The sequence below is a fragment of the Lycorma delicatula genome, chromosome 2, assembly GCF_047948215.1.
Source record: "Lycorma delicatula isolate Av1 chromosome 2, ASM4794821v1, whole genome shotgun sequence".
Lineage (NCBI taxonomy): Eukaryota > Metazoa > Arthropoda > Insecta > Hemiptera > Fulgoridae > Lycorma > Lycorma delicatula.
The window spans coordinates 181,597,890-181,623,519 of record NC_134456.1 but is presented as its reverse complement, the minus strand read 5'-3'; the positions used below and the strand labels follow the sequence as shown (position 1 = coordinate 181,623,519).

General features: G+C 29.4%; 1 protein-coding gene across 2 annotated transcripts in view; it reads left to right on the top strand.

The window, feature by feature from the left end:
* The window catches only part of Rgl (Ral guanine nucleotide dissociation stimulator-like), a 401,623-nt gene that overhangs the window by 348,570 nt on the left and 27,423 nt on the right, over positions 1-25,630 (top strand). For both annotated transcript variants that reach the window (XM_075356812.1, XM_075356811.1), the window contains exons 2-8: positions 8,804-8,908; positions 9,934-10,130; positions 14,420-14,482; positions 17,002-17,183; positions 19,379-19,512; positions 22,856-23,068; positions 24,092-24,202. In XM_075356812.1, coding sequence (XP_075212927.1) covers positions 8,804-8,908; positions 9,934-10,130; positions 14,420-14,482; positions 17,002-17,183; positions 19,379-19,512; positions 22,856-23,068; positions 24,092-24,202 — 1,005 coding nt within the window. The remainder of the gene's footprint in view (positions 1-8,803; positions 8,909-9,933; positions 10,131-14,419; positions 14,483-17,001; positions 17,184-19,378; positions 19,513-22,855; positions 23,069-24,091; positions 24,203-25,630) is intronic.

Here is a 25,630-nt window from a genome sequence, read left to right as displayed (position 1 = left end):
CTTATAACTACCTTGTTTAAATTAGTTGCACCATATGCAGTTTAAACTTAAATTAGTTAATGTAATGATAACTTAACTTAGGTAATGTAACCTAGTTACTGAAATGATCAAGTTGCTAAAATAGTTATTCACAACTTCAATGAACTACCATCATGGTGACTTCTGAAACTATTTGAAAATAGTTTAGTATTTATGTAATGCTTGTTGGAAAACTCTGTAATGGAAAAGTCAGTTATAGTTCAAAACTTTATACAAATGTAAATTTTTTCTTTACTTAATGAAAAAATATTGTTAAGCCATATCAATTTAAGATAAATGTTTAGTATTCAAACATAGATGACTTATTTTTTTCACTTTTGAATTTTTTTTTTAATTTGAAGAATATTTAGTGTGTCAGTTATTATCTAGAGCTATGCTTTGTCTGTTATTCTCCTTGATTTAATTTTTATTTCCATCACGTAAATCTTTTTTAAAATTCATCTCTTTAGATATATTTGTAACTTTTTAACTTTTTTTTTCTTATGATATAAACATTGGCTTATTGTGGTATCAGTTTTTTCTTTGAAATATTTCATTGTCTTCTCCCAATTTTTAGTAGCTTTTCAGTTGGGTGTTTACTAATCCTCTATTAGTATCTATTATTTCCAGAAAAGTTTTCTTTTATGTAATGTTAGTAGTAGTATTTCATTGGTATTAATTGTTTTACGTTCTTTAGATACATTGGTCACATATTTCTACATTCTCAAGCTATAGAGTCTGAAACATATCTTAACTTTCAAAAAAATTGTTTCTGTGACTTTCATAATTTTTTATGTCTTCTTCAAAAGTATTTTAAAATACTTATTCTTTGATAGAAGTTTGAAAGCAAGACTCCTTTAAAACTGGAAATTGGTATGTGAACTAGTTAAAATGATGGGAAAATGTTTTTCACTAACAGAGGTAAGTAGTGAGGTTTTATTGATAAAACTGTAATAAATGTTGATGGCAATGAAGATATTCTATGGATGGTGAGCAAATTAATCAAGATTTGCTAGGAATTAACAATGGACTATTTACATTGGCTAACAGTTAAACAGATAGAAGGATACAATTATCAATATTGTGTTGGTGTCAGATAAATTTGATTTGATGGCAGCAGTAATGCAGCAAGTCTTCACTGTTAATTTCTAAAATGTTAGATGAATAACACAGCACCCTTAAAAAATTGCATACATTATTTCTATACAAATTGAAATAAGTTTTAAAAACACTTCTTTGCACTTTGCTAGTACTTTCTTGTCTCATTCTAGGCTTCTGACATTTTGGTAAAAACTAGAATTCTTCACTTTTTCTCCTTTCCTTTTTTTAAATTATCATCTACAAATACTGTCTCCAGTTGATGTAAGTTACGCAAGTTGTACCTTTTATTATTACCACGAGTTTTTTTTATATAAAGAACAAGCAACATTAGATAAATTGTCTGTGATCAATAGGTATTGACCAGTTCCTTTATGCTTTAGAAACATAAAAAAAATGTTAATGTTTACGCTGATTTAAAAGATGATGCTTACAGATAAAAATATTTATTTTATTATTAATTTTAAATACTACATAGAGATTAAACTGTTTTAATCGATGTATACTTATCTGTATTTCTTTATGTAGAGCTGAAATTTATGTTACTGTAAAAGAATGTAAGAAATTCATAGTAATTTAATAAATTAATGGAAATAAGTTTTAGAATTGATCATAACTGTCTTCTTACAAAAATAATTTTCTGTGTTTTTATTAATATTTAGATTCAATAAAGCTTAAAAATTCTCTAATATAAATATTCTTTTATTATTTTTTTGAGGCAGATTGATTTTTGAAGAAAAAAAATTTTGCATTATTGGAAAGAAGGCTCTAGATAAAAGAATTTGATCTCTTGATCTCACCTACCGAATTACTAAATGGATTATATCATTTTTATTTCATGATAAATAATATAATTTTAAAATCCTAAAATTTGACTCAATTTGTTAGGTTTTGTCATATGTACATCTTATTAAATGTTTTTAATTGGTTAGGTTGTGTCGTTCTCTGTGGAATCATTTGTACGTATATTTACGTAGGAAAAAGAATTCAAATTCAATTTTTTTCAGTCCTGTCCAACGGTTTGCTGGAAGGTATTATGTAATGCCGCTCATAATTATGAATAATGATTTTTTAATTATTATGGTTGAATGGATTTTAACACGTCCTTTATTTACTGTATATTTTATTGCTTATGTGAGATATTTTTTAAAATATTACTAAAGAATGACGTAATTTTTTTTTCTGAAAATGTATAGTCACCACAACACAGTTCGAACTCTATCAAAAATTTCGGGCAACAGGCTCTGTTGAAGATGCTGATTGAAGTGAAAGACCATCTAAACTAAACGAGCAGAAGCTACTTGATATTTCAGATGCTAAGTACATCAAGGTCAATGCCTAAATTAGCACAGCATCAAGATATCGAACTTGCTACCGTACATAAAGCTGTAAAAAAACAAGTGAAACTTTTCCCCTGTAAAATAATGTGTGTTCAAGAACTGAAACCTACAAATCATACTAAAAGACTGAATTATTGTCAATGGTTTAAACGTTTTATTGGCCAAAATTTCGTAGGTTGACATTACATTTTTTTTACAAATGAAGCTTGTTTTCAGCTAGGAGGTATATTAATTCATAAAATACACGACTCATCAACGACTAAACCCCATGAATTACACGAACAATCTTTACACGAAGCTAAAATTGGAATCTGGATCTGTGTGAGTATAATACACATTGTAGATCTAATCTTTTTTGGAAATACAGTTAATAGTGATCGTTGTGCTGTTTTAACAAAGTTCATCATTAGTCAGTTAACAGAATTAGAAATCAGTCACGGTTACTTCCAACAAGATGGCGTCACAGCGCACACACCTAACAGGTCAATGTCTTTAATGAATGAATCATTTCGTGGGGTTTATGGCCTGCACGATTTGACTCCACCAGATTACTTTCAATGGAAGACAGCGAAACAAACAAATGTATCACTATAGCACACGCACGATTGATGAACTAAAAATTTCCTAATGGCGTATGTACGAGTCAACAAGGCAAAGTTCATATGAGTACTCGTATTTGTGGAGGATCGTAGCACTGTTGTTATGTTTGGCCGTAGACAGAGATGGAGATATAACACAACAGTACATCTTGCAATTAATTGCTATAATTTAATCAAGTAAACATTTTCACTAAAACGGTATCATAGTTCACAGCATTACATTCAAAGCTGATAATAATAATTTGAACATTTAGGCGTAAGGAATTGCAACAAGTTGGATATAGCTGCGGAGTAAAAAGTGAAGTAATATAAATAATTAATTTACTAAATGATCAATACTACCTTAATACAGTACTTAACCAGTTATGTCTGCAGTTTCCATAGAACTATCTTCTGTGATAGGTCAATAATCCTCGATTTCTGAGCTTGACTCACTTTCACTTCCATCGGAATTAATTTCCAATTTGTTTTCACTACCAGATCTCATCATTGTCCAGCTTTGTAGTTAAAATTACGCTTTCAATGGCATCTTCCATTAACGCATCTGTTTTCCAGTAAGAATACATTATCTCCTGAACTTTCAACACTGATCTTGTCCAGTCCATCACCGATCTCCCAATGTTTTTGATCGCGTACCCCTAACATGAAATATATATATGTGTAGTCAAAAATCAAGTTATTTATTTTAAACAATATACATAAATTAAATTAAATTACAAATTTACATTTTTAATTAGAATTTAATGCGAGCTATGTGATTGTATTTGTTTAGCAATATCAGAAAAATCTGATTTGATGCCCTCTGTTAATGCAATTCAAAGATCTAGTTCTACTCCTTAATTTATTTCTGTACTTTGTTTTAACTGTTGTCATTTCAGAAAATTACTTCACACAAGTATGTAGAACCAAATGGTAAGATTGCATTCATTACTACTCTTATTAAATCTGGATATTTGGTTTTCAATCCCATCTGCCAATTATGAAAAGATTTTCCTTTAAATTTGGATTATGATAATATTCTTTCTTTCATCTCAATTAACTGTTATTGAGCTGCTATCGAAAGATGATCTATTTTTACATTTTCAGCAAATGGGTTCTTGACCCATTGAAACTCTGTTTAAATACTAGTAAGATCTGTAAATAGGTTACAGAATTCTGTCTTACAATTTTTTAAATGTTTAAAAATATAAAACTTTTAATTTGTTCCACATTTACTTCATTTTCAGAAGCAAAATTTCACAATGATTAAAAAATTTCACATTACTTTCTCAATCATTGTTAAAATGTCATCTTTTCCTTGAAAAGACAAATTGAGCATGTTTGCTTTTTCAAAAATATCAGCTAAGTAACATACTATCAACAGTTACTTTTTGTCACTGAAAAAGGAGACAAACTTTGAATTCTTATCTTTGTCCAAAAGAAAAATGCGTAGTCCATCTTTCAGTTCAACAACACCTTTTAGCACTTTCCGACAAGATAACAGACAAAATTATGTGTGGTACAGGAGATTTTCTTGGCTACTGCCCATTTTGTTGCATATTATCAAATTATTTTTTTATTTTTTATTAATTATTTTTGATAATATAATGTATAATTTATATTATATATGATAATATGGATTTTGAAATACGGATTTTGTTTTTATAAAATTAACTACGCTAATAACATCCTGTAGCACATGATGTATTTCTGGGTCCAATCTCTTTGCTGCAACAGCTTGCCAATAGATAATACAGTGTACCAGTTTCATGCAGTCTGCTATTTCAGTTACCTTTGCTTTGAACTTTTCTCTTCCAGTTAAAGCAATTGCTTCGTCATTGGTTAGACTTACACAGTTTTCCCATAAAATTTTATTTGTAACAAAGAAATTATTGACTGTTGAAAAGGTGTCTTCCCTGTACATCTTTTTTTAAGACGCTCACAAAAAAATAATTCTTCATGCAATTCATTATTAAAAAAATATCTAATAAATATCATTAACTGAGCAAATTTGTTAATATCCATGCATTTATCTAGTAGTAAAGAAAATTTTCCACATGGAGTAATTTCTGTTAATATTGTTTCTTTAAATTTTCAGTAAATTTTCAGTGGTTTTGTTCATGTTTGGGATGTTTAGTTTTTAAATGCCTTATTAACATTGATGCCTTCATTCAAGCATTAGATAGCATCTCACAACATTATACACCTGTGGACAGTATTCAATATTCAGTTATACCGTTGATGTAAATCCAAATTTTAATTAGGCTGCTTGAGAATTTTGAACTTCACACACCATATTTTAATATTTTACACGCCATATTTTGTACATGCCATATCTTTAATATTTTTGTCTCTTAGCATGATGTTTAATGCACTTGAACAATTATAGTGTCAGGACTATTGCTTACTTGTTGCACACCAGAAGTAGAAACACTATCAGAATAATTTTCAACCTGCGGTTTTTTTGCGGGCACTTTTTTGAGCATTTATTTATTTTATGAGGGGTTTAAAATCAGTAGCATTTAAGAGTCAACTAATCACAGTTATTATAATACACACTGCTAATCTATATTAGTTCCGAACAGTTCATAAAATTCTCTCAATGATTATACAGATACACCACCTACCAGTCACTTGCACAATGGCACAGTGAGTGGCCAAGACATGAAATCAGCCACTAGTGTCTGGGGAGCTCAACATCACAAATGCACCTGCTTTAAAGCGCATATGCAAGAAGATAGTTGTTGAATGTTCAGAGGTATCTTCCCCTCAAAAGTAGAGCGCTTTGCTTCCTGTAGAAGTCTTTGTGCGCATGCACTTTAAGGTCAATGCATATGCTGTTGAGCTCCCTAGATGCTAGTGAAACCAGACTTAGCAGCCAATGAGAGAACCTCGCACTCACATGATAATGATCATACACTTGCAAGTGATTGTGAGTACTTCTTTGGTGTACCTGCAAGTATTACTTTGCATACCGCGTGGGGTATGCATACCCACTTTGGAGACCACTGCTCTATACCATTGCAATTTTAACCTGATAGAATTGATATGGGCACAAGTCAAAGGCTACATTGAGAGTAATGACTCAAAAAAAAATAAGTGATGTAAAAAATTTTAGTTAAGTGATATAAAAAATTTATTGATAGAAGATAGACTATATGTTAATGCTTAGAAAAATTGTCTTCAACAAGTAATTAATGAAGAGAAAAGCATGGGAAGCAGAAATTTTTGTTTGAAAATATTGTTATATATTTGGGAAACTATGTCAATAGTTAAACAGACAGTAGCTTATCTGGTAGTGAAGAAATATATTGAAGTAATAAATATTTTTTTCTGTTTTACTTAATGAAATTTTAATACAGTAGTAACATACTTTATTAAAATGTTTATTTTTAATATAAATATATAATTTCATCACAATTTTCTAATTTTTGTATTACAAATTTTATTTACTTCATTTTTATGATACAAGTGAAGACATTTTTATGATACAAGTGAAGAGAAATGTTTTTTTCAGATGAATTAAATAGTAAATAGAATCATCGTACTGTTATATTTTGGTTTGCTGCACTGTTTTGTGAGAGAAGGTTTAGTAAAGAGTTAAACATGACAGTTACAGTAATATCACAGCCATTCTTAAATAATAATAAAAATTCCATGCCAGGATTACTTCAGAAAGTGAGGAGTGAAATTATAATCAGCCTTATAAGTGAAAAATTCAGTTCGTTCACCCACTGCTGATACCATTGTCTTTATACTAACATCAATACTCTTAAACAAAGCAGATCTGAGTGATGCCTCTTATACTGCAGGTGGTTTATTTGTATATGGGACATGTAACATAAGAAAGGCTGGAACAGATAGGGTAGAGCAACAATTTTTTTTTTTCTTTCTGTGTGGATAATATGTATTAAATACAGTTCTAATTTCTAAGAAAATATAATCACTCATATTATTAATTTTTAAATTACTAGAATCTGTAATTTCTTTTTAAATTATATATTTTTATTATGTATTTCAGGGTTAGTAATGCTGTAAAAAAAGTTTTTGTTAATTTTAAAGGAAAGATTACATTTCATCAAATTTTCTTTTATGTTACATTTTCATGGATCTAAAATAATTTCATGCCTAATAACTAGAAAATCTTGTAAAACAAATTGTGTTATGTGTTAACCATGAGAATAGCTTTTGCTCTAAATTAGATATGGATTTTTTTTAACATTACAGTATTTAAGTGACCTTTATGAGGTTTTTCATGGATTTTACACTATATTATTGACATGTTATGGTATTTACTGTGCAGTATTGATCATTTCTGATTGTATTATCTTTTTTTTTTATTCTCCTATATTAATTGTACTATAATCAGGAATTTAGTGTGAAAAAAGGCTACCATTATTTTTATTGATTGTAAAAACTGGTGTGAAATCTAATCAAGGTCCCAGGACCTTGCAGTTGTCAAATTAAATGATTAATAATAATGTCAGTCACCTCTTTGTTGATGAATAATGGGTATATTAAATAAAGTATTACAAAATTTTGTTTTGGACACAATGCATTTTAAATGAAAATGTTTCAGACAAAAGATAACATTGAGAGATGTTAACAAGGTTAATTTGGGTATTTGTTTTTTAATGGAAATCTGTTTCATTTAATGACTTTAAATGATGTTAATATTTTAGCCAAAAAAAATCAACCTGTAGTCTAGAAATGTTTTTATTCTACCTCTGTTTCTATAAACAATTATGTAATTGTCATCATGATAAAATTAGTTAGGACATGTTTGAATGTGTTGTAAACATATGCATGTAAGTATTTGGAAAAATGTATATTTATAAACAAACATCTGCATAAATTAAGTAAAAATTTCACTTTAATAAAATAATTGGTTAAATTTGGATAAAAATAAATAATCTATACAATAATATTTTACATGTTCAATCATGTACGTTCAATCATGAAGCATGTTCAGTCACAACTCAGCAACTGATGTCTTGATTTATAACTGAGCAACACCCAACAAACCCACAGGGCAACCATTCAAACACTGAAAGAACAGAATGCACCACAAAATTCCAAATCATACAGCATAGTGACTTTCCAAATGTACTCTATAATATATTCATTGAGTATGTACAGTTTTTATCAATCCATAGTAAAATATGGATATATTATTTACTATTAGGTATTGTATTTACTGCCAGATTAAGACCATTTACTTACATGCATGTGTGAATGTTTGTATGTATGTACATGCTCCACATACAGGTACTCACACATTCATACATACATACACATAAAGTTTTAGAAAGTACACATACATTTATAAAGTTTTAGTTGGATCATGCTGTATGAATCTATTACATACAAGGATGTAATCGCATAACATATTGTACATATTTTGAGAGAACTGGTCAGTGTGAATTCATCAGTAATTCTTATACTCATACATTAAAACAGGATCAAAACCAGCCAACCATTGCACATCGAAATGGATTCTAGCAAAAGTAATGTGTGCGTGAAGCCAATTTAAGAGTTCATATTCTTAAGTATCTTTTATTTCATTGAACCCAAGATCTAATATCCATCAATCTAATAATACTTATTCTAGACTATTACAAAACAGTTTACAGATCTTAATAGGTGAATATCATTTACAGATGTATTAGATCTAAAATTTAGATGTTAGTAATTATAATTATGGTAGAAATGATGTTTTTGCTGTATTTTTTTTTAACTGGTAATACAAACTGTTAAATTTATTTGCAGCAACCAACTTGGAGACTCTGGGGTGAAGAGCGAGTTGATGGAGCTGTCTTCACTGTTTACCTTAAAAAGGTTCGATATCATCGGCCTACTAAAAGCGTTTCATCTGTAAGTATTCATATTTTATGATGCAATTACTTATTACGATTAATTTTTATCAGAGACTTATCATACTTTACATAGACAAAGTACATTTTGTGTAATTTCTAATAATAATTTACTTTTGATAATCTTTCTTGGGTCTTCACAAAATTAAAAGTATATTTCTGGATGTTTTTTACTCTTCTTCTGTGTCCTGATTGATCTAAGTGGCCCACAGATCATCGATGTGGGATTATCAAAAATGTAGGATAGCAATGTTGAATACTGAAAAATTCATTTAAAAAGAAAATAAGTAAAAACTAGGTGATAAAAAATAACATAACTCAATTTGTTAACAGTTTTGCCAAAACATTGATCATTTTCCATCAAATCTTTGTCATTTCTAAAATGGTTATAATACACTTTTGTTTATTTAACCTCCATAGCATCATTGGTGAATACTTGCTAAATATCATATTACTTCAAATTAACTATCATTAAGTTTTACCAAAATTTAATCACAATATTAAATTTGCCAAAATTAGGTAGACAGTCAGATTCTGTCATCAAACATAAAATTATTTGATGAAAGCACATAACACAGTCATACTCAAAAATGTGCAGCAAACTGATTTTATCATCAAGGTTACTAAAAATTGTAATGTAAGAACATTCTCAAAACACTATCCCAAGCAGTTCTCTTTACTCCGCTTCTTTCCAAAAAAAAGTAAGGTTGAATACGTTTTGAATAGACCTCATATGGGGTTTTATTAATGATTTATAACATTTCTGTCAGAAATTAAATATTGAATTTAATTTATGAAAAGGTAAATAAAACTGAAGTAAGGTTATAATATTCCACAAATTGTTTGGTTTACAAGAAAGCAGTCTGTGTTCAAAGCATTTTTTTTTTTATTAAAGCTATATATTATTTAAGAGCTACTTTCTAAAGAATTTAATTTATTATTATTATTATTAACTAATGAATTATTAAATTATATAATTAATTAATTTTATTTGTGTTAAAAAAGTATTTATTATCATTATTAAAGGATTCTGAAGATGAAATATCACATCTGGAGTGGGAAACAGTACGTGTACGATTTGTCAAAGCAGCCACATTACCAAAGTTGGTTGAATGTCTTGCCACTGATGATGGAGAGCTTGAATCAACATATATTAATGTGTTTCTTGCCACTTACCGCACTTTTGCTACTCCATCTCAAGTACTCACTCTGCTTCTTGACAGGTAATTGTAAAACTCATTTCTTACTTGATAGTGAATTTAATCATTTAAAAAAACAAAAAAAAAATAGTGAAATGGTTGTGAGTTTCTTACATATAATAATTATATGAACACATTTTAATATAAATTATTTTACAGTATTCCTTTATTTCTTTTCTTTGTTTCATTTTGTAGGTAGTAAAGAAACCTTAACATTAAAAAATGAATAATTTTTTTATCTTGACACTTATTTTTCCTGACTTTTCTTGGATCAGCTGGATAGGATTTGATGGATTTAATACAGGGTGTCTCATATAAAACACAACCCAACCTTATATTGGTAGGTATTGAAATAATAAAAAGGCATGTGTAAATGTAAATGTAATTTTTATTATTACCATCCATTACCTTGGAAGTGGCCGCCATCTTCTTGAATACAAGCTTCAATTCTTTTTACAGCGTTTCTTGCAACTTTTTTCAAAGTTTGTGGCTGGATATTTAATACAGCCTGTTCAATATTGACTTTCAAGTGTTCGTGGTGTGTTGCTGTATGCTTTTTCTTTGAGGTAACCCCATAGAAAAAAATCCGCCGCAGTCAAATCAGGAGATCTTGGTGGCCACAAGCCTCGACCGATAACACGATTACCAAAGAATTCCTCAACGAAATCAGAAGTTGAACCTGCGTAGTGCGATGTCGCACCGTCATGTTGTAGCCAGCAGTGTCTGTCTTCCTCTTCCAAGAGTGCGATGAACTGAAATAAAATATCCTGATATCGTTCTGCATTAAAGGTGTACTCAAAAAAAATAGGACCGATTATTTTCTTCTGCGATATCGAGCACCACACGCCCAACTTCTGCGTGTGTAAATGTTTTTCGTGATAAACGTGGGGATTTTCAGCACTCCAAATTCTACTGTTTTGGCTGTTTACGTAGCCATCCAAATGAAACCATACTTCATCTGTGAAAAATAACGAATCCATAACATTAATTCCCTTACGCAGAAATCGACGGAACCATTGATAATATTGTAGCCGTTTTTCTTTGTCGGGCTCAAGAAGTTGATGAACCGTTTGAATGCGATAAGGTCGTAATTGTAATTGTTTGGTCGCCCGATGAACAGTTGATTTAGACAAATTAATTTCAGCAGACAAACGTCTGATCGATTTATTTGGCGAGGCGAGTAATCGGTCTTTGATTTCAGTGACTGTATCTGTATTCAACACTGACACAGATCTTTTGTGTTCCTTATTATTAACAGAACCAGTCTCTCTAAATTTTGCAACTAACCTTAATACTGATGTTTTGTTAGGAGCTGGTTTATCTGGGTACTTACGGCGAAACAAATCTTTCACTGCAACCACTGATTTCGTTCTGAAGTACGACTCAACAATGAAAACACGTTCATCTAGCGAAAACACCATCTTGTCTCTAGCAATACACTGAACGTTATGATTGCATTGTTGTTACTATCGGTAGTGTTCTACAGCGTCGCCGCGATGTTCAGATGTTGGACGAGTCCATTTCAGTAACGAGTAGGGGAGTAAGCTTGACTTTTGAAATTTCATGGATGAGAGATTGATGGGTTGCGTTTTATATGGGACACTCTGTAGATGAATGCTCTTTTTGACATTAATCTACTAGAAGGAATTGTGTGTGAAAATACTGTGCGTGACTGGGATTCTAACATACACCTTGTAACTGTGACATACACCTCTGTGACTGTGATACTGTCACAGAGGTCATTAGAGAATAGAAATCAAATTGATTTTAATTTGAGTGAAAAGTATTGTGTTAAAGTCCATCAGTTAAATAAATATTTTTTTTGGAATTGATTATTTTTTTAATTTTAATGTAGAAATGAAAATTATGTATATTTTATATCGTCATCTAATTACAAATAATTTTTTATTGCATTTAATTTTTGTAAGAATGAGAAGGATATTAATAAGAAAAGTAATGTAAACAACAAATTATTATTATTTTTTATCTAAATAACGTTCAGAAACAACATTATGGTTGATATTCTCTTTACTACTTTATGACTATTTTAGCTACCACAATTCAGTCAGTACAGCTCAGTTTGGTGGAATGGAATAGCGTTTTACTTCATAGAAGATTTTTTGTGAAATTTTGTTTTTCTTTAAAAACAAACTACACATTGCTTGTATACAGTATAATAGCCTACTGAAAGACTATAAGTATTGATCTCATTAATAAATGTTTTCCTATTTACAGCTTGTATCTTTGAACTTTCAAGTTTTTTAACTTGAATAGCTAATAGCATAATGATTATGTATTGATTTTCTTTATATAAAATGATTCCTGAGCAAGTGCAAGTTACAAAAAACATTTTTTTTTCTAAAGCAATTTCCTACGAATATTTTATGTTAAGACAGCCTGCATTTAAATGAGGGTTAAAATAAATTCTTTCTAGAAGTTTTGTTAAAATCAGTTTAGTCATTCTTTTGTGATGTTTGAACATACACAGATACTATTTAACTATAACTAACTATTTAACTATATATTAAGCTACTTCACAATGGATATTGTGATAGAACAATGAACAATGTACAGATAAAACTTTATATATATACATTTCATAAGATTTCTTTCTATGCATTTATTAAGAAGCAAAAACTATAAATCATTAAATTATTTTTCTGTAGTTAAATTACTTAACCATTTTTAATGGTTTTTTAAATTATTTTTTTAACAATTACATTTTATAGATTGTTTCATCAAAATTTCTTACTCTGGAGTGCCTTTTTTTACTTCCTTGTACTAAGTAAAGGAAGTATTGTGATTGTGAAACATCCGTTTTCATATTTCAATGGAAATATACATTTTGACCATCCCTGAATCCATTTTGACTAGTTTTGGCGTGATATCTGTACATGCATATTTATCTCGCATAACTCAGAAACGATTAGCCATAGGATGTCAAAATTTTGGATTTAGCACTGTTGTAACATCTAGTTGTGCACCACCCGTTTTGATTGCAATCAAAATTAAAAATTTAATTAATGAAATATTTGGATCTTAAAGGGGCACATCAGTTCGAATCGGACTTCATTTCCTTTTGTTTTGTAACTTTTTTTTTTATTTAATTATATTGATTTAATAATTATTAACCTGTACTTGTAAAAAAATTCTTACAATAAATAATAAATCATTGATAATAAAAAAATTAAAAAAAATTATTAGGAAATAAAATAAAATAAAGATAATAGATTTAGTATATATCTGATTATTTAATATTTATTGAAAATTATAATTTAGAATTTTATTACTTTTGGATTTTCTTAGAGAATTCTTTTAAAAATTGTGTATCTATTTTTAACAAAAATAATTTTATTTAATTATTTGACAGAAAAATAAAATACATTTTTGAATTGTATTCAATTTAAAGTGATTGTTGAAAATTTTTTTCACTTGTGCATCATAATGTGCACAAATGAAAAACCATCTCTAACATCTTTGCACAGATGTTTGAACCATCTCAATCTGGTTTCACATTTCTGGTGTATCGTATATATAGAATTTAATAATAATTAAACTATTCCGTTTAGTGAATTCATGTATACTGGTTACCAATATTAATTTTGACCTTATGGTGTAGAATAATCGGTTTTTATTATTGGAATATTTGGTAAACAATTTATTTAAAGAGTAATCAAGGGACTGTTACTTCTAACCTAATATTTCAGGTAAGATTGTTGAATTAATAATTGTATAAATATTTGATGTTAATAAAAACTAATATTTTACAAGTGTTTAACTGTCCATTTTTATTAAAGAATTGGAGGATCACATCTCACTTTCAAATGAAATAAGTTTAAATGAAGTGTAGCAAAAATGTGTGTATGTAATTTAATAGACATACAAGGAAGTCATGTTGTGTCCACATCAGTTTTTTACTTAAACTTTTTAAGTTATTCACTTCTTATTATGCACTCCTCATTTTAAGTTTTGTGTGTGTGTGTATTACTTTGGTTCTTTGTGGAACCTAAATGGCTGTACCAATTTTCATTAAAATGTTGGTAAACTATTGATTGTGATACAGAAAATACACCAACACATCAATAGCTAATTTACTTTTCTTATAACTTAGTCTTTATTACATGCATTTATCTCTAATGTAAGTGTATTCTTATAATTTATAAAACTTGATGCATGCGTGCATTGTATCTGTTAGTTTTTCTTTTTCTTTTTTTGAAGATACAAATACACTGCTTGTTTAAAATAATTATTTAGTAAATTTTTACTTCCAAAATGAATAAATATTTATGTTATTAATTCTGTATTGTTTACAGGTATGAACAACTGGCAAATAATGAATTGGATCTACCTGAATCGGTGACAGAACAGCATAGAAAGTAAGTAAATAGTACACGTTTGAATCAAATAAAGTTACATAAATTTTTATAAATTTTATTTTAATTTCTTATGCATACACATCATTAAGTTTTTTGTCACATACTTACAGATAACATCATTAAAAATTTTTTTGAAGATTTAATATTTTATAATAGGAAATATTCAGATGTAGTATATCTCTTTTTTCCCCTGTTTAGCCTCCGGGATTTACCATTCAGGTATTACTTCAGAGGATGAATGAGGATATGTATCAGTGTAAATGAAGTCTAGTCTTGAACAGTCTCAGTTTGACCATTTCTGAGATGTGTGGTTAATTGAAACCCAACCACCAAAATCCATGATCTAGTATTCAAATCCATATAAAAGTAACTGCCTTTACTAGGACTTGAACGCTGGAACTCTTGACTTCCAAATGAGCTGATTTGGGAAGTGATAGTTACATACAGTCATGCTAAAATTTTTAGCCAGAATATAAAAATTATGAACCAACTGCAAACAGTGACCTCTTCTGATTTGAAAGGGAATCAGTTGGATGTGCTTTATAACTATCAACCTAGTAAGAAAAATGTAGTTTGTAGAATCTAGGATTGTAAGACATAACAATGAAGAATGTATTATATTCTATGAATTATCAAAATAACATTTTCTTGGGAGTTGTTAATTTCTAAAAAAAATAAAAGGAAATCGGTTTTTGAGTGATTAAGAACTTCCCTTGGGTACTCTTTGGAAACGTCTTATAAATGTCTCATTGTATGAGTGTATGTAAGGTCTGAAGTGATTTAACTGATTTTAATCATTTAAATAAATAAATGATTATATGTAAATATAAAAATTATATGTAAATATAAAGTCATAACAATAGTTTATTAATAGATCCATTATTAATCCAGTAAACATTTTAAAAATCAAAAAAGTAATAATTTTTCAATAATTTTGTTGTCATATTGCAGATGTTGAAATATAGTACTGTATTCCATGTAATAATAAACATATTAAAATTATTAAGCTAACTGTTTATTAGAAATTTAGTTTTACTCATTTTTTAAACTAGTGTTTATTGCAATCATGCTAAAGTAACGGTTTTTATATTCTACTAATGATAGTTATAAAACTATAACTTAAAAGTAGTTATAGAACTATAAATCTAAAGTAAATAAAATTGGTAAGATCCTTCAATTCTCCTTAGGACTTATAACTTATAAACATACACTGTTGGAAATTAGTTAAATTACTTGTAATTTTTCATTTTAAGATAAATGAGGTAGTTGGTTGTACATCTAAGTTTTGTTTCTGATAATCATAAACCAGATAGACTGAAAGTCAATATTCACCAGTTATTAATAAGAAAACAGTTAGTAAAAAAACTTGAACAAAATCTTTTATTATATTATGTTTAATCACATTAATGGAAGCATTTGAAACTTTGTTATTCTGCTGTATTTGTAGTGGCGTTTAACCCCTGACTTAAACATTTTTCAAATCAAATTTTGTTGTAATTTATAAAATCAACTTAGTTTCCATTCAACAGTTTGGACTTTTGGATTTAAAACAGTTTGGACATTCAGATTTTTGAATGAAACATCCATGAGTGGTTGACTGTTTCTCAAAACAAAATATTGCAAGGTATCAAATTACTGAGCTAGAGAAATGAGGAAGTGCATTACAATAATAAATTCCTAACAAAATTCCACCCTTCTGTCAAAAATCGTCATCATGAAGTAATCTTGGTCAATAACACCAGAATCAGTTCCTTTAGAATCTTTTGTAAATTAGTCTGGATATTTGCATCCTAACAGAAGCCTTTCTGGTTGACATTTGGGGGCCCTTTACTAATGTTTCTGTGACAACTGGTTTTCTAAAGAGCAATTACTTAGTTATAGGCTTATTTGATCATGGAGTATATCCAATACTTTCTGTATTTTCAAATTTTATGCTTAGAGTATGCAGATGTTTGTGAATCAGTAGTGATGTATTATGAAATCTTGCATGTTATTCTTTATAGGTGGTAGCATTCCTTTAATATTTTTCTAGCTCTGAAACATAAAAACTCATTCCTGTTTTGAGCACTTAAACACTATTATTCTCAATACAGATACAAAATGAACTGAATAACAATAAATAGTAATTATATTATAGATTACTACCAACTTCAAAATTAAAATTATCCATCTGATATAGAATAAAACAAAATTTAAATCAATATGTAAAGAAAATGAACTTTTAGTCTACAATGTGTAACTGAATAATTATTTTAGTATTTTATTATGATCCTTTTAAAGTATTACAGGTTTTCCACATTGTTTTTAGCTGGCTATTTGTCAACTATCATATCCTACTTAACTATAGCTGCTTTACAAAGTTGATGTAGTACTGAAAAAAATGTATTGAATCTGTATTCCTTAAATATTGTTTGGTTAATATGTCTGTCAGTATTTGTTATCAAGTAAAAATTCATAACAGTTGCTAGATGTCAAATGTTTGTAAATAAATTATTTACTTAATTCGTGTTTGATTTCAGGACATTGGTTCTAGCCTTACATGTCTGGCTGGATTCATATCCTGAAGATTTTCGCGATTCTCCTCTTCATACTACTTTACATCAACTTCTTTATTTTACTCAGACACATCTTCCAGATTCTGAACTTCAATTGAAAGTTAAACATCGATTAGATAGATTCACTCGTGATGATCAAATGCTTGGTAATTTTTTATGTTTTATGATCCATTTTAATATAATGTGATAAATTTGTTGTAATGTTACATTATATTTTAATGTTTATATTTTCTTTTATGTTTTTAATTTAGTTTTGTTTCTATTAAAATAATTTTAATAAAACTAAAAATATTATGTATTACAGACAGTTTTATGTTTATATTAGATATGTTAAATAATAGAAGTTTTATTATCAGATGTGTTAGACTATTTTTCATTTTTATTAAAAATTATAATTTAAAAATATCAAAGGTTAAATAAGTATTTTGAACATCACTGAAATATCTTAATGGCTTTTAATAATTACATTGATTTATGAAGCTAAAGAGAATTTTAATAGAGTGTAGAAGACAAGGTATAATTTGTTAAAAGTGTTTGCTAATTATGACTACAATTAATGTGAGTTAAAAGTAGTGTGTGATAAAAGTAGTGTTAAAATTTGAAATTATTGATACTTGGGTCAGTTCCTAGTAAGAATGTAGTATTTCTTTTTTGCGTTTCCTCATTAAGGATGAACCTCCATCGAGACTTCTTCAGCTTGGTTAGTTTAAATAACTGCAAATATATTGTGTTGAACCTGGGTTTAATTTTCAACTCTTTCTTATTTAATTTGTTCATTTTTCATTTCATTAGATTTATGTAAAACGTAACAGACATATATTGAAACAATGACAGTACCTTCCTCATAGAATAAATTAATTAATATCTAGTAACTGTCAAGAGCCATCACTTGTAGGAGTCTGCTAGAAGTACCATTTAAGTGCCTTTCATTTTTTCACTATATAGGCTGGCTTTTAAATGAACATCATACTCTCAGAAAAAATAATTTTTTTGGTTTGGTTTCCATTTTACAAAGGTCACGCAAACATAAACTGGAATTTTGCCTCACCGTGAATATGGTGGGGTGCTGCGGGTAGTAATTGGATATTTGTGTTAGGGGGCATCTGGCCAACTACACCCATCGGTTACATTCCCACATCAGTACAGAATATCTGAGCAGGAGGTACTATTATCTGTTGTGCAATGAATTATAATCCTATTTTTCATCAGTGAAGGTGTCAAATCCTCTGTAATTTTGGTTCAACTTCAGGCACAATTCAAAGCTGCTACCATGTCAAAAACTCAAGTGTGTGAGTAGGAAAAAAATTTTGAAGTGGTCATGATGCGATGCAGAAAGAAAGTCATGAACATCATCCACAAACCAGCGTCAATGATGACAATATTCAGGCTGTTGGTGACCTTGTGGAAGGTGACCGCTGCAAACTGCTACTGAAATTGCATTAGAGGTGGGAATAAGTGTTTAGAGTGTGCTTACAATATTGTCAGAAACTCTTTAATATAGCAAAGTGTCAGTAAGGTGGGTTCCATGTCTTCTCACTGTGGTACAGAGAATTGTCTGAAAAGATACCTATCAGTGGCTTCTGAATAACTTTGGGAAAGAAGGAGAGGCATTTTTGGACTGTACTGTGACCTACAATGAAATGTGGGTCCACCAGTACATCCCGAAAAGCAAGAGAACAAGTATGGTGTGGTGGAAAAGTGGTGAGAGGACACCGATCAAGGTCAAGAAATGCTTGTCAGGTGGAAAAGTTTTGGCAACTGTGTTTTGGGACTCAAAAGGTGTGTGACTGATTGATTTCCTGCACGAACGAAGGACGGTAAATGTAGCATACTACTGTCAGTTTTTGGATCATGTCAGGGCTGCTTATCGCAACAAACTATGCCAGCAACCAATTTACAATATCCTCCTTCTCCACGACCTCGCATGGTCACATACAGCAGGTCAGACTTGCTAAAATCCATTGGACATCTCTTGAACACCCACTGTGAAGTCCCTACTTGTTACCATATGATTTCCACATGTTTGGTTTGCTGAAAGAAGCTTTAGGATGGGAAAAATTCAAAGATGATGTCGCAGTCAAAAATCATATGCACAACTAGTTATTGGGGCAGCCATCTTGTTATTCTGATGAGGAAATCAGGTAGCTACCTATCTGTTGGAGAAAATTTATTTCTAGTGAAGGAAATTGTGTAGAAAAATAAGTAATTTTTATTTTTATTTTATCTAATATCAATAAAGCTATGTAAACAAATTCCAGTTTATATTTTAATGACATCTTTGTTGTTTTAAATGAAATTTTATTGTTATGGAGATTTTTTCTTATTCATTATTCTTTTTCAGATTCTTGTTCATTATTTACTGTTCGTGATAATAATATTTGTTTGCAAATAAATGGTACTCATGCAGCACCTCCATATAATTTTCCTGATGTACCTGAGAGGCACTTTGCCGAACAATTGACACGTATGGATATGGTCAGTTACTGTAATCATTATACAACTTTATCTTAGGATCTTATAATTATTTCTGTTGTTGTTCTGTTGTTAATTGTGCTGTTGTTGTAAAAAAAATATTGTAATGATTCATTATTTTCAGATTCTTTGTTATTAAACTGAATAATCTTATGCATTATTTTATCTCAACAATAATCTTGCTTTACATTAAATTCATGATGTTTTCCTGCTTAATTTCTTCAATATATATATTATTTTTATATATCTACATAATATTTTTTTTTTATTATTCCCAATATGTGTGTTACAATCAACTAGTGAACAATAAGCAATTTCCCCATGGCTACCAGTGTGATGAGGGTGATATGTATGACATGTAAATGAGGTGTAGTATTATACAGACTCAGCCCGATCATTCCCCTGAGTTGTTTGGTTAATTGAACCCCAACCACCAAAGGAACTGGTATCCACTGTCTAGTATTCAAATCCATATAAAAACAACTAATGTTTACTAGGATTTGAACCTCAGAACCTTCAACTTCAAAAATCAACTGTTAAACAATCTGATTTTGTGATGACAAGTTTACCACTAGACCAGCTCTGGTGGGTTCTACATAATCTAGTTCTCAGTTTTGTTAACCCACCATCCTTTTTCTTATGCTGAAATAATTAAAAATGTAATTTTGTTGTTAATCAACTTAAATCAGTTTACTTATTCTTTGGTTATAAAACTATTTAGAGGACACTTGTTGGTTAAAGGAAGAACTTGATATAATGTGATATTAAATATTTTATTTTTTTATTTTACATGGCTTTGATCCATGATGGAATAAAATAATACATTTGAAAAAATGGCATGGAAAGTATTTCACAACTTTGATTAGTTTCTAGAGTTAGTCTATGACAAGAGATGATTTTTTTAACAATAATTTGACTTTTATTGAGACAATTGAGCGAATCCTCAGTAATTAACTTATAATTCATGTGTTACTTATTAATGCTTTCAGATTAGTATATGTGTATCCTATCTCAGTATCTCCTGTCATATGTATTTATTTTATTGTCTTACATGATTTAAAATTAGGTAATTAACATTTAGTAAATAATGATTATTATATCTATGTTGTCATGAGATGATTGTGTTCTGTTAATTTAAGGTTTTATAATTTACTTCTCTATTCACCTGTGTTTCAAGTTAATTTTTAAATTATCCAATGCTTTAGCAATTTATTTTTACTGTGTAGTAGTTTTTTAATGTTTTACTTTATTTACAACATTCCTGTTGTTCCAAAAATTAATTATAAATTCTTGATGTTGTGGTGGTTGATACTTAGAATTACCTTGATAGCAGTGATAAGCTTGTTGATTAATTTATTTTGATCAGTAAGTTATTATTTAAGTTAAAATATATTTTCCTGTGATTTTATTTATACAAGGCATGTTTTTGAAGTAATATCTATTTTGAAATAAAAACCTAACAAAAAAATATGAATAATATTATGCAGGCATAAAAACTACATTTATTTACTACCTTTCTATATAGCTGCCTTTAACTGAACTCATTTTTCATAACATTTCAGGAACTTCTTCATTTCCTTATCAAGAAATTTTGCTGCCAGAGATTTAAATCATGCCGTAAAGCCATTTTTCAGTTCGTTGTCATTGTCAAACCTTTGTGATGCAAGCCCCTGTTTAAGGTGAAGAAAAACAAAATAATCGCTGTGAATAAAGTCAGGAAGTCAGGGTTATAGGATGGATGATTTTCCAACAAAATTTTTCCAATCACCTTGCTATCTAATTTGTCATGAAAAGCCAGGCATTTTCATGAGAAAAAAAAATTCTGTAGGATAGCATTTTGGTATCAAAGTTATCAAACATTTTATCACTTTCACTTTCATAATGCCAAAAATGTATGAGCTGCAGCAAGATGTTTTTCCTTGAGTATTGGTTAACATCTTTGGCACCACACAATTTTTTATAAACCAATTTTTCAATCAAGGCTTCATAAAAATCAGTGACTGTGAAACATCAAAGGCAATTGTAACATGGTGAAGCATTGGTTTTCTCAAATTTTTTTATTGACTTTTCAATCAAATCACCATTTTCACCAATGGCCAGTCATCGGTGAATAATGCCTTAGCCGCAATGTTCTTCATTATGAACTTTTTTCACCCTTCTTGAAATGAACATCACCACTGTCATACTTTAATGTCACTCAAAGTATTTGGCCCATAAACATGACAAATTTACCTGTAAATTTCAGCCGCAGAACTTTTTTTGTCACAAAACATCAGATTACTCCTTATACTTCATACTTGGTGGGATTATGAGTTGTAGCACTCATTATATTGGATGAATATAAACTAACTATAAAATTACTAAATTATGTATGCTAATAACTGAGCATATTGCGCTTATAAGCAGCAAATACAAAATGAACCTTATCTTAAAAACACACCTTGTGGTTTTATAATACACGCCTTGTATGCGGCATACAATCTTGTTATAGTTTATCTTCAATTAAAAATATTAAAATTGAATATACATCCGTTAATTTGTAAGATAAGTTGAAAGTTCATTGTAGGTTGAAGTCCTACTGTAAAGAACTGAATATTCTAAAGTAAAAAATAGTAACAAAATGACATAAGTTGTGGAAACCCAAAAGCAATGTTCTTGAAATATGTATTTACAGACATGATGTCAACAAAAAAAAAAAACAAAAAAGCTTTTGTTCCAGGAATTTTAATTGCTGTATCTAAGGTTAAATCTGTTGGTATTGTCTGATGATTATGAGTTAATCCTGCATTTTGGCATCTTGATTATCTAGTTAATTGGTGTTGATTTTGGATTAGTTTGAAACTGTTGAACGTTTTCAGCAACTTTCTTCATAAGCTCTCCATCACTTTCAAGAAGTACAATGAATCAACTGTTATTTATTATGGTTTATAATTCCTTGGGAAATATTAAGGTAATAAAATTAATGTGTTGTAGATTGTAGGAAGATTGACTTAACGTGAAAGGCACTTCAGCCACCTGTTTGGTTTTTTGTGCAACCCTTGAACAAGAAAGAGAGTTTTCCACAGAAAAGAATATCACCCCACCAAGCTTTATTTTGAAAGCAGCTGTTAATAAAGTCTTCTTATTGTGATGAAGGTAGTGTGTAGTCTGATGATCCAATAACCATTCCAGGAAAGAAGGTATCAAGAATAACAATAGTAAGAGATCAAAGGAAGCAGACAGTGCAGTCAGTCTTAAAGTTTCTTGGCCAAATCTGTCACCTATGAAATCCAATAAATTAAATAAATATGTATATGTATATGAACTTTTAACTTTTGTGTTATCAAACCAATTATATATTTTACAGGACTTATTTAAGAAAGTTGTACCTCATCAGTGTCTTGGTGGTATATGGTCACGCAGGGATAAGAGTCGTAGTCAGGAGGCAGCTACAGTTCTGGCAACTGTTAACCAATTTAATGCAGTTTCTCTTAGGGTTATTAGTACAGTACTTATGGATCCTGATGCTCGTCCTTCTGAACGTGCTAATGTAATTTCTACTTGGATTGATGTTGCTCAAGTAAGATTTTTATATTAATGAATGTGATATTCTGTTTTTGTTTATTTGTTTTTAATAATAATGCTATTTAGATTCAATTTTTCTTGATAAATGAATTAGAAAATAAATTAAAAAGTTTATATATTGTTCCATAGGTAATAAATGCAGTAATGCATATTATACTGCAATCTTGCACTGCACTTATTCTGTGAACTAAACATATGATGTCAGGTATTTTAATTGACATAATTAACTTATCTCTCAGTTAAGTCAGTCAACTTTGCAGAACCCAAATGCTATGTAATAAGAGGATGGGCACTTCCATTACTGATCGATGCAGTTCCATGAACTGTAAGGTGCAAATTGTCTTCAGTAAGGTCACGGATCAATTGAATGTTGTCATCCATCACACTTGTGCTTGAATGTCTGTGACTCATTTTCTATAGCCTTATGCCCTCTTTTAAATCTAATAGCATATTCCTGTCTTGGTTATATAACAATATTCCCCAAATTATATCTCAGTCATGTCAAAATTTTGGACAGTTTGATGCCCTCATTCATGAGAGACTTCACGATAATACATTGTGCAACCGATGGTAGAACAGCTTGCTCTGATATAACGCTACTGGTCAGAGAGACATAAATGCCAAGGCAGTCGGAGTTTCAATCCTTTCCTCACATCTCCACCTACAACATCTGTTTGGACCAGCCTACTAATATTTATATATAAGCTATGAAGTTTGGTTTATATATGACTGACCCTCATAAAATAGTATTTTCATATTGTGTCTTTTTGCTTGGGCAAATACAAGTAAGATTCATTAATAAAATATGATAGAATTATTATAACTTGATACAATACAGTTATTATCTAATGTAGTTCTACCTGGACTCCTAATAATTTATTTTATATATGTCTTATAAATTTATTGTTTGTATTTATATCATATTTATAAGTTTTCTTTTGTTTTTTTATCAACCATTAAAAAATGGTGTGGTTCAAGAAGAAAACACAATAGTTAATTTTGTATGTTCTTTTTATAGGAATTAAGAGTTTTGAAGAATTTTTCATCACTGAAAGCAATCATTTCTGGTCTACAATCTAATCCTGTATATAGGTTACAAAAGACTTGGCAAGCTTTACCAAGAGAGAAGGTATGTTTTATATTTTGTTGATGGATTTTTTCTGTATTGAAGGTTTTTTTTTAATATCATCTCTATATAGCCCAATTAAGTTACAGTTACTGTAAGAAAAAAGTCTCCAGTATTGATAAATTTATGATATTCCAACAGTTTGGGATACCTAGTATTTTGTTGATTTGGTTTGGTTTATTCCTTGTTCATATATGTGAGTCTGTGTCTGTAGCTTGTTATTCTTTAAATTTTCAGGCCAGAATATGTTTTTAATTAGAATCCAGTTACAGAATAGGAAGGAGGTAGAATTTAGGAGCCATTACCACTAAAATCTAACTGGTCTGGCTGGGTCTCCTTCCATACAGGAATCATCTATCTTCCATAAAAGGGTACTAGCACTTACTGTCTATAGTACAAAATAAAAGTTCTTTTAGTGTAATATGAAATTACATAGCAGTTTTATTTTTATGTGAATTAATGAAGTCTGAAATAAACTTTGTGATCAGTTACTTAAATCTTCTTAAGTCTTTAATCTGCAGATTGGTTGGCAGCAGTTCCTGACTTCAAAGATTTTCTATTGATAGATTTTATCATTTGTAATATAAGTGTAATCTTAAATTATGTATCTATTATTATATATCTTAAATATATGATCTGCTATAAGTACTTTCTGTAACCAACTCTTGCAGTTCTTTTCTTCAATTATTTCTGGATAGAAATATTCACTTATTCCAAGGTAGACACGGACAAAACTGATTTTTTTTTTTTGTAATCAGTCAGCCATTTGACTTGTTTGGTGCACATTTCTCTTATTTCCTATTTTGTACTAACCTCTTTTTTAATTTCAGAATATTTACTTCATCCCATGTTAAATATTATATCAGTTTCATATAGTCTAATCTTTTTCTTCGTTACAGTTTTTACCCTTTAAAATGCTATCAGTTATCAAATTTAATAACTCTGGTTACAGTAGAATATGTCACATCGACTTTATTTTTCTCTTGATATGGCTTATTCCTTTTTATATAAAATGTCAAATTATTAAAAACTTATTATTTAGCTATATGGTATTTTCTATTTATTGTGGCTAACGTAACTATCATGTAAACTATCAATAAATATTATTTTGTTGTATTTTACTCATGCTTTTTGCTATATTTTTTTCTTTTTTATATTGTATGAGGTTTATTGTACAAGTAGTGCACTACTATCTTTTTCTCAAACATTTGAGTCTTTGTAAGTGTTTATTTATTTATTGACGCTTGAAAACTACAAACTGATTGTTTGTTAGTTATTTATTATACAAAGATGAAAATGAATATTAAAGTATATCACAAATGTCAAGCCTGGTTGAGATTTGAGCTGAAAATCTCCTGAATGAAAAGCACAAAGGTGGCTGGATGTTAAATATAATTAGATTAATTGTATTTCTCATAGCTAATTATGAAT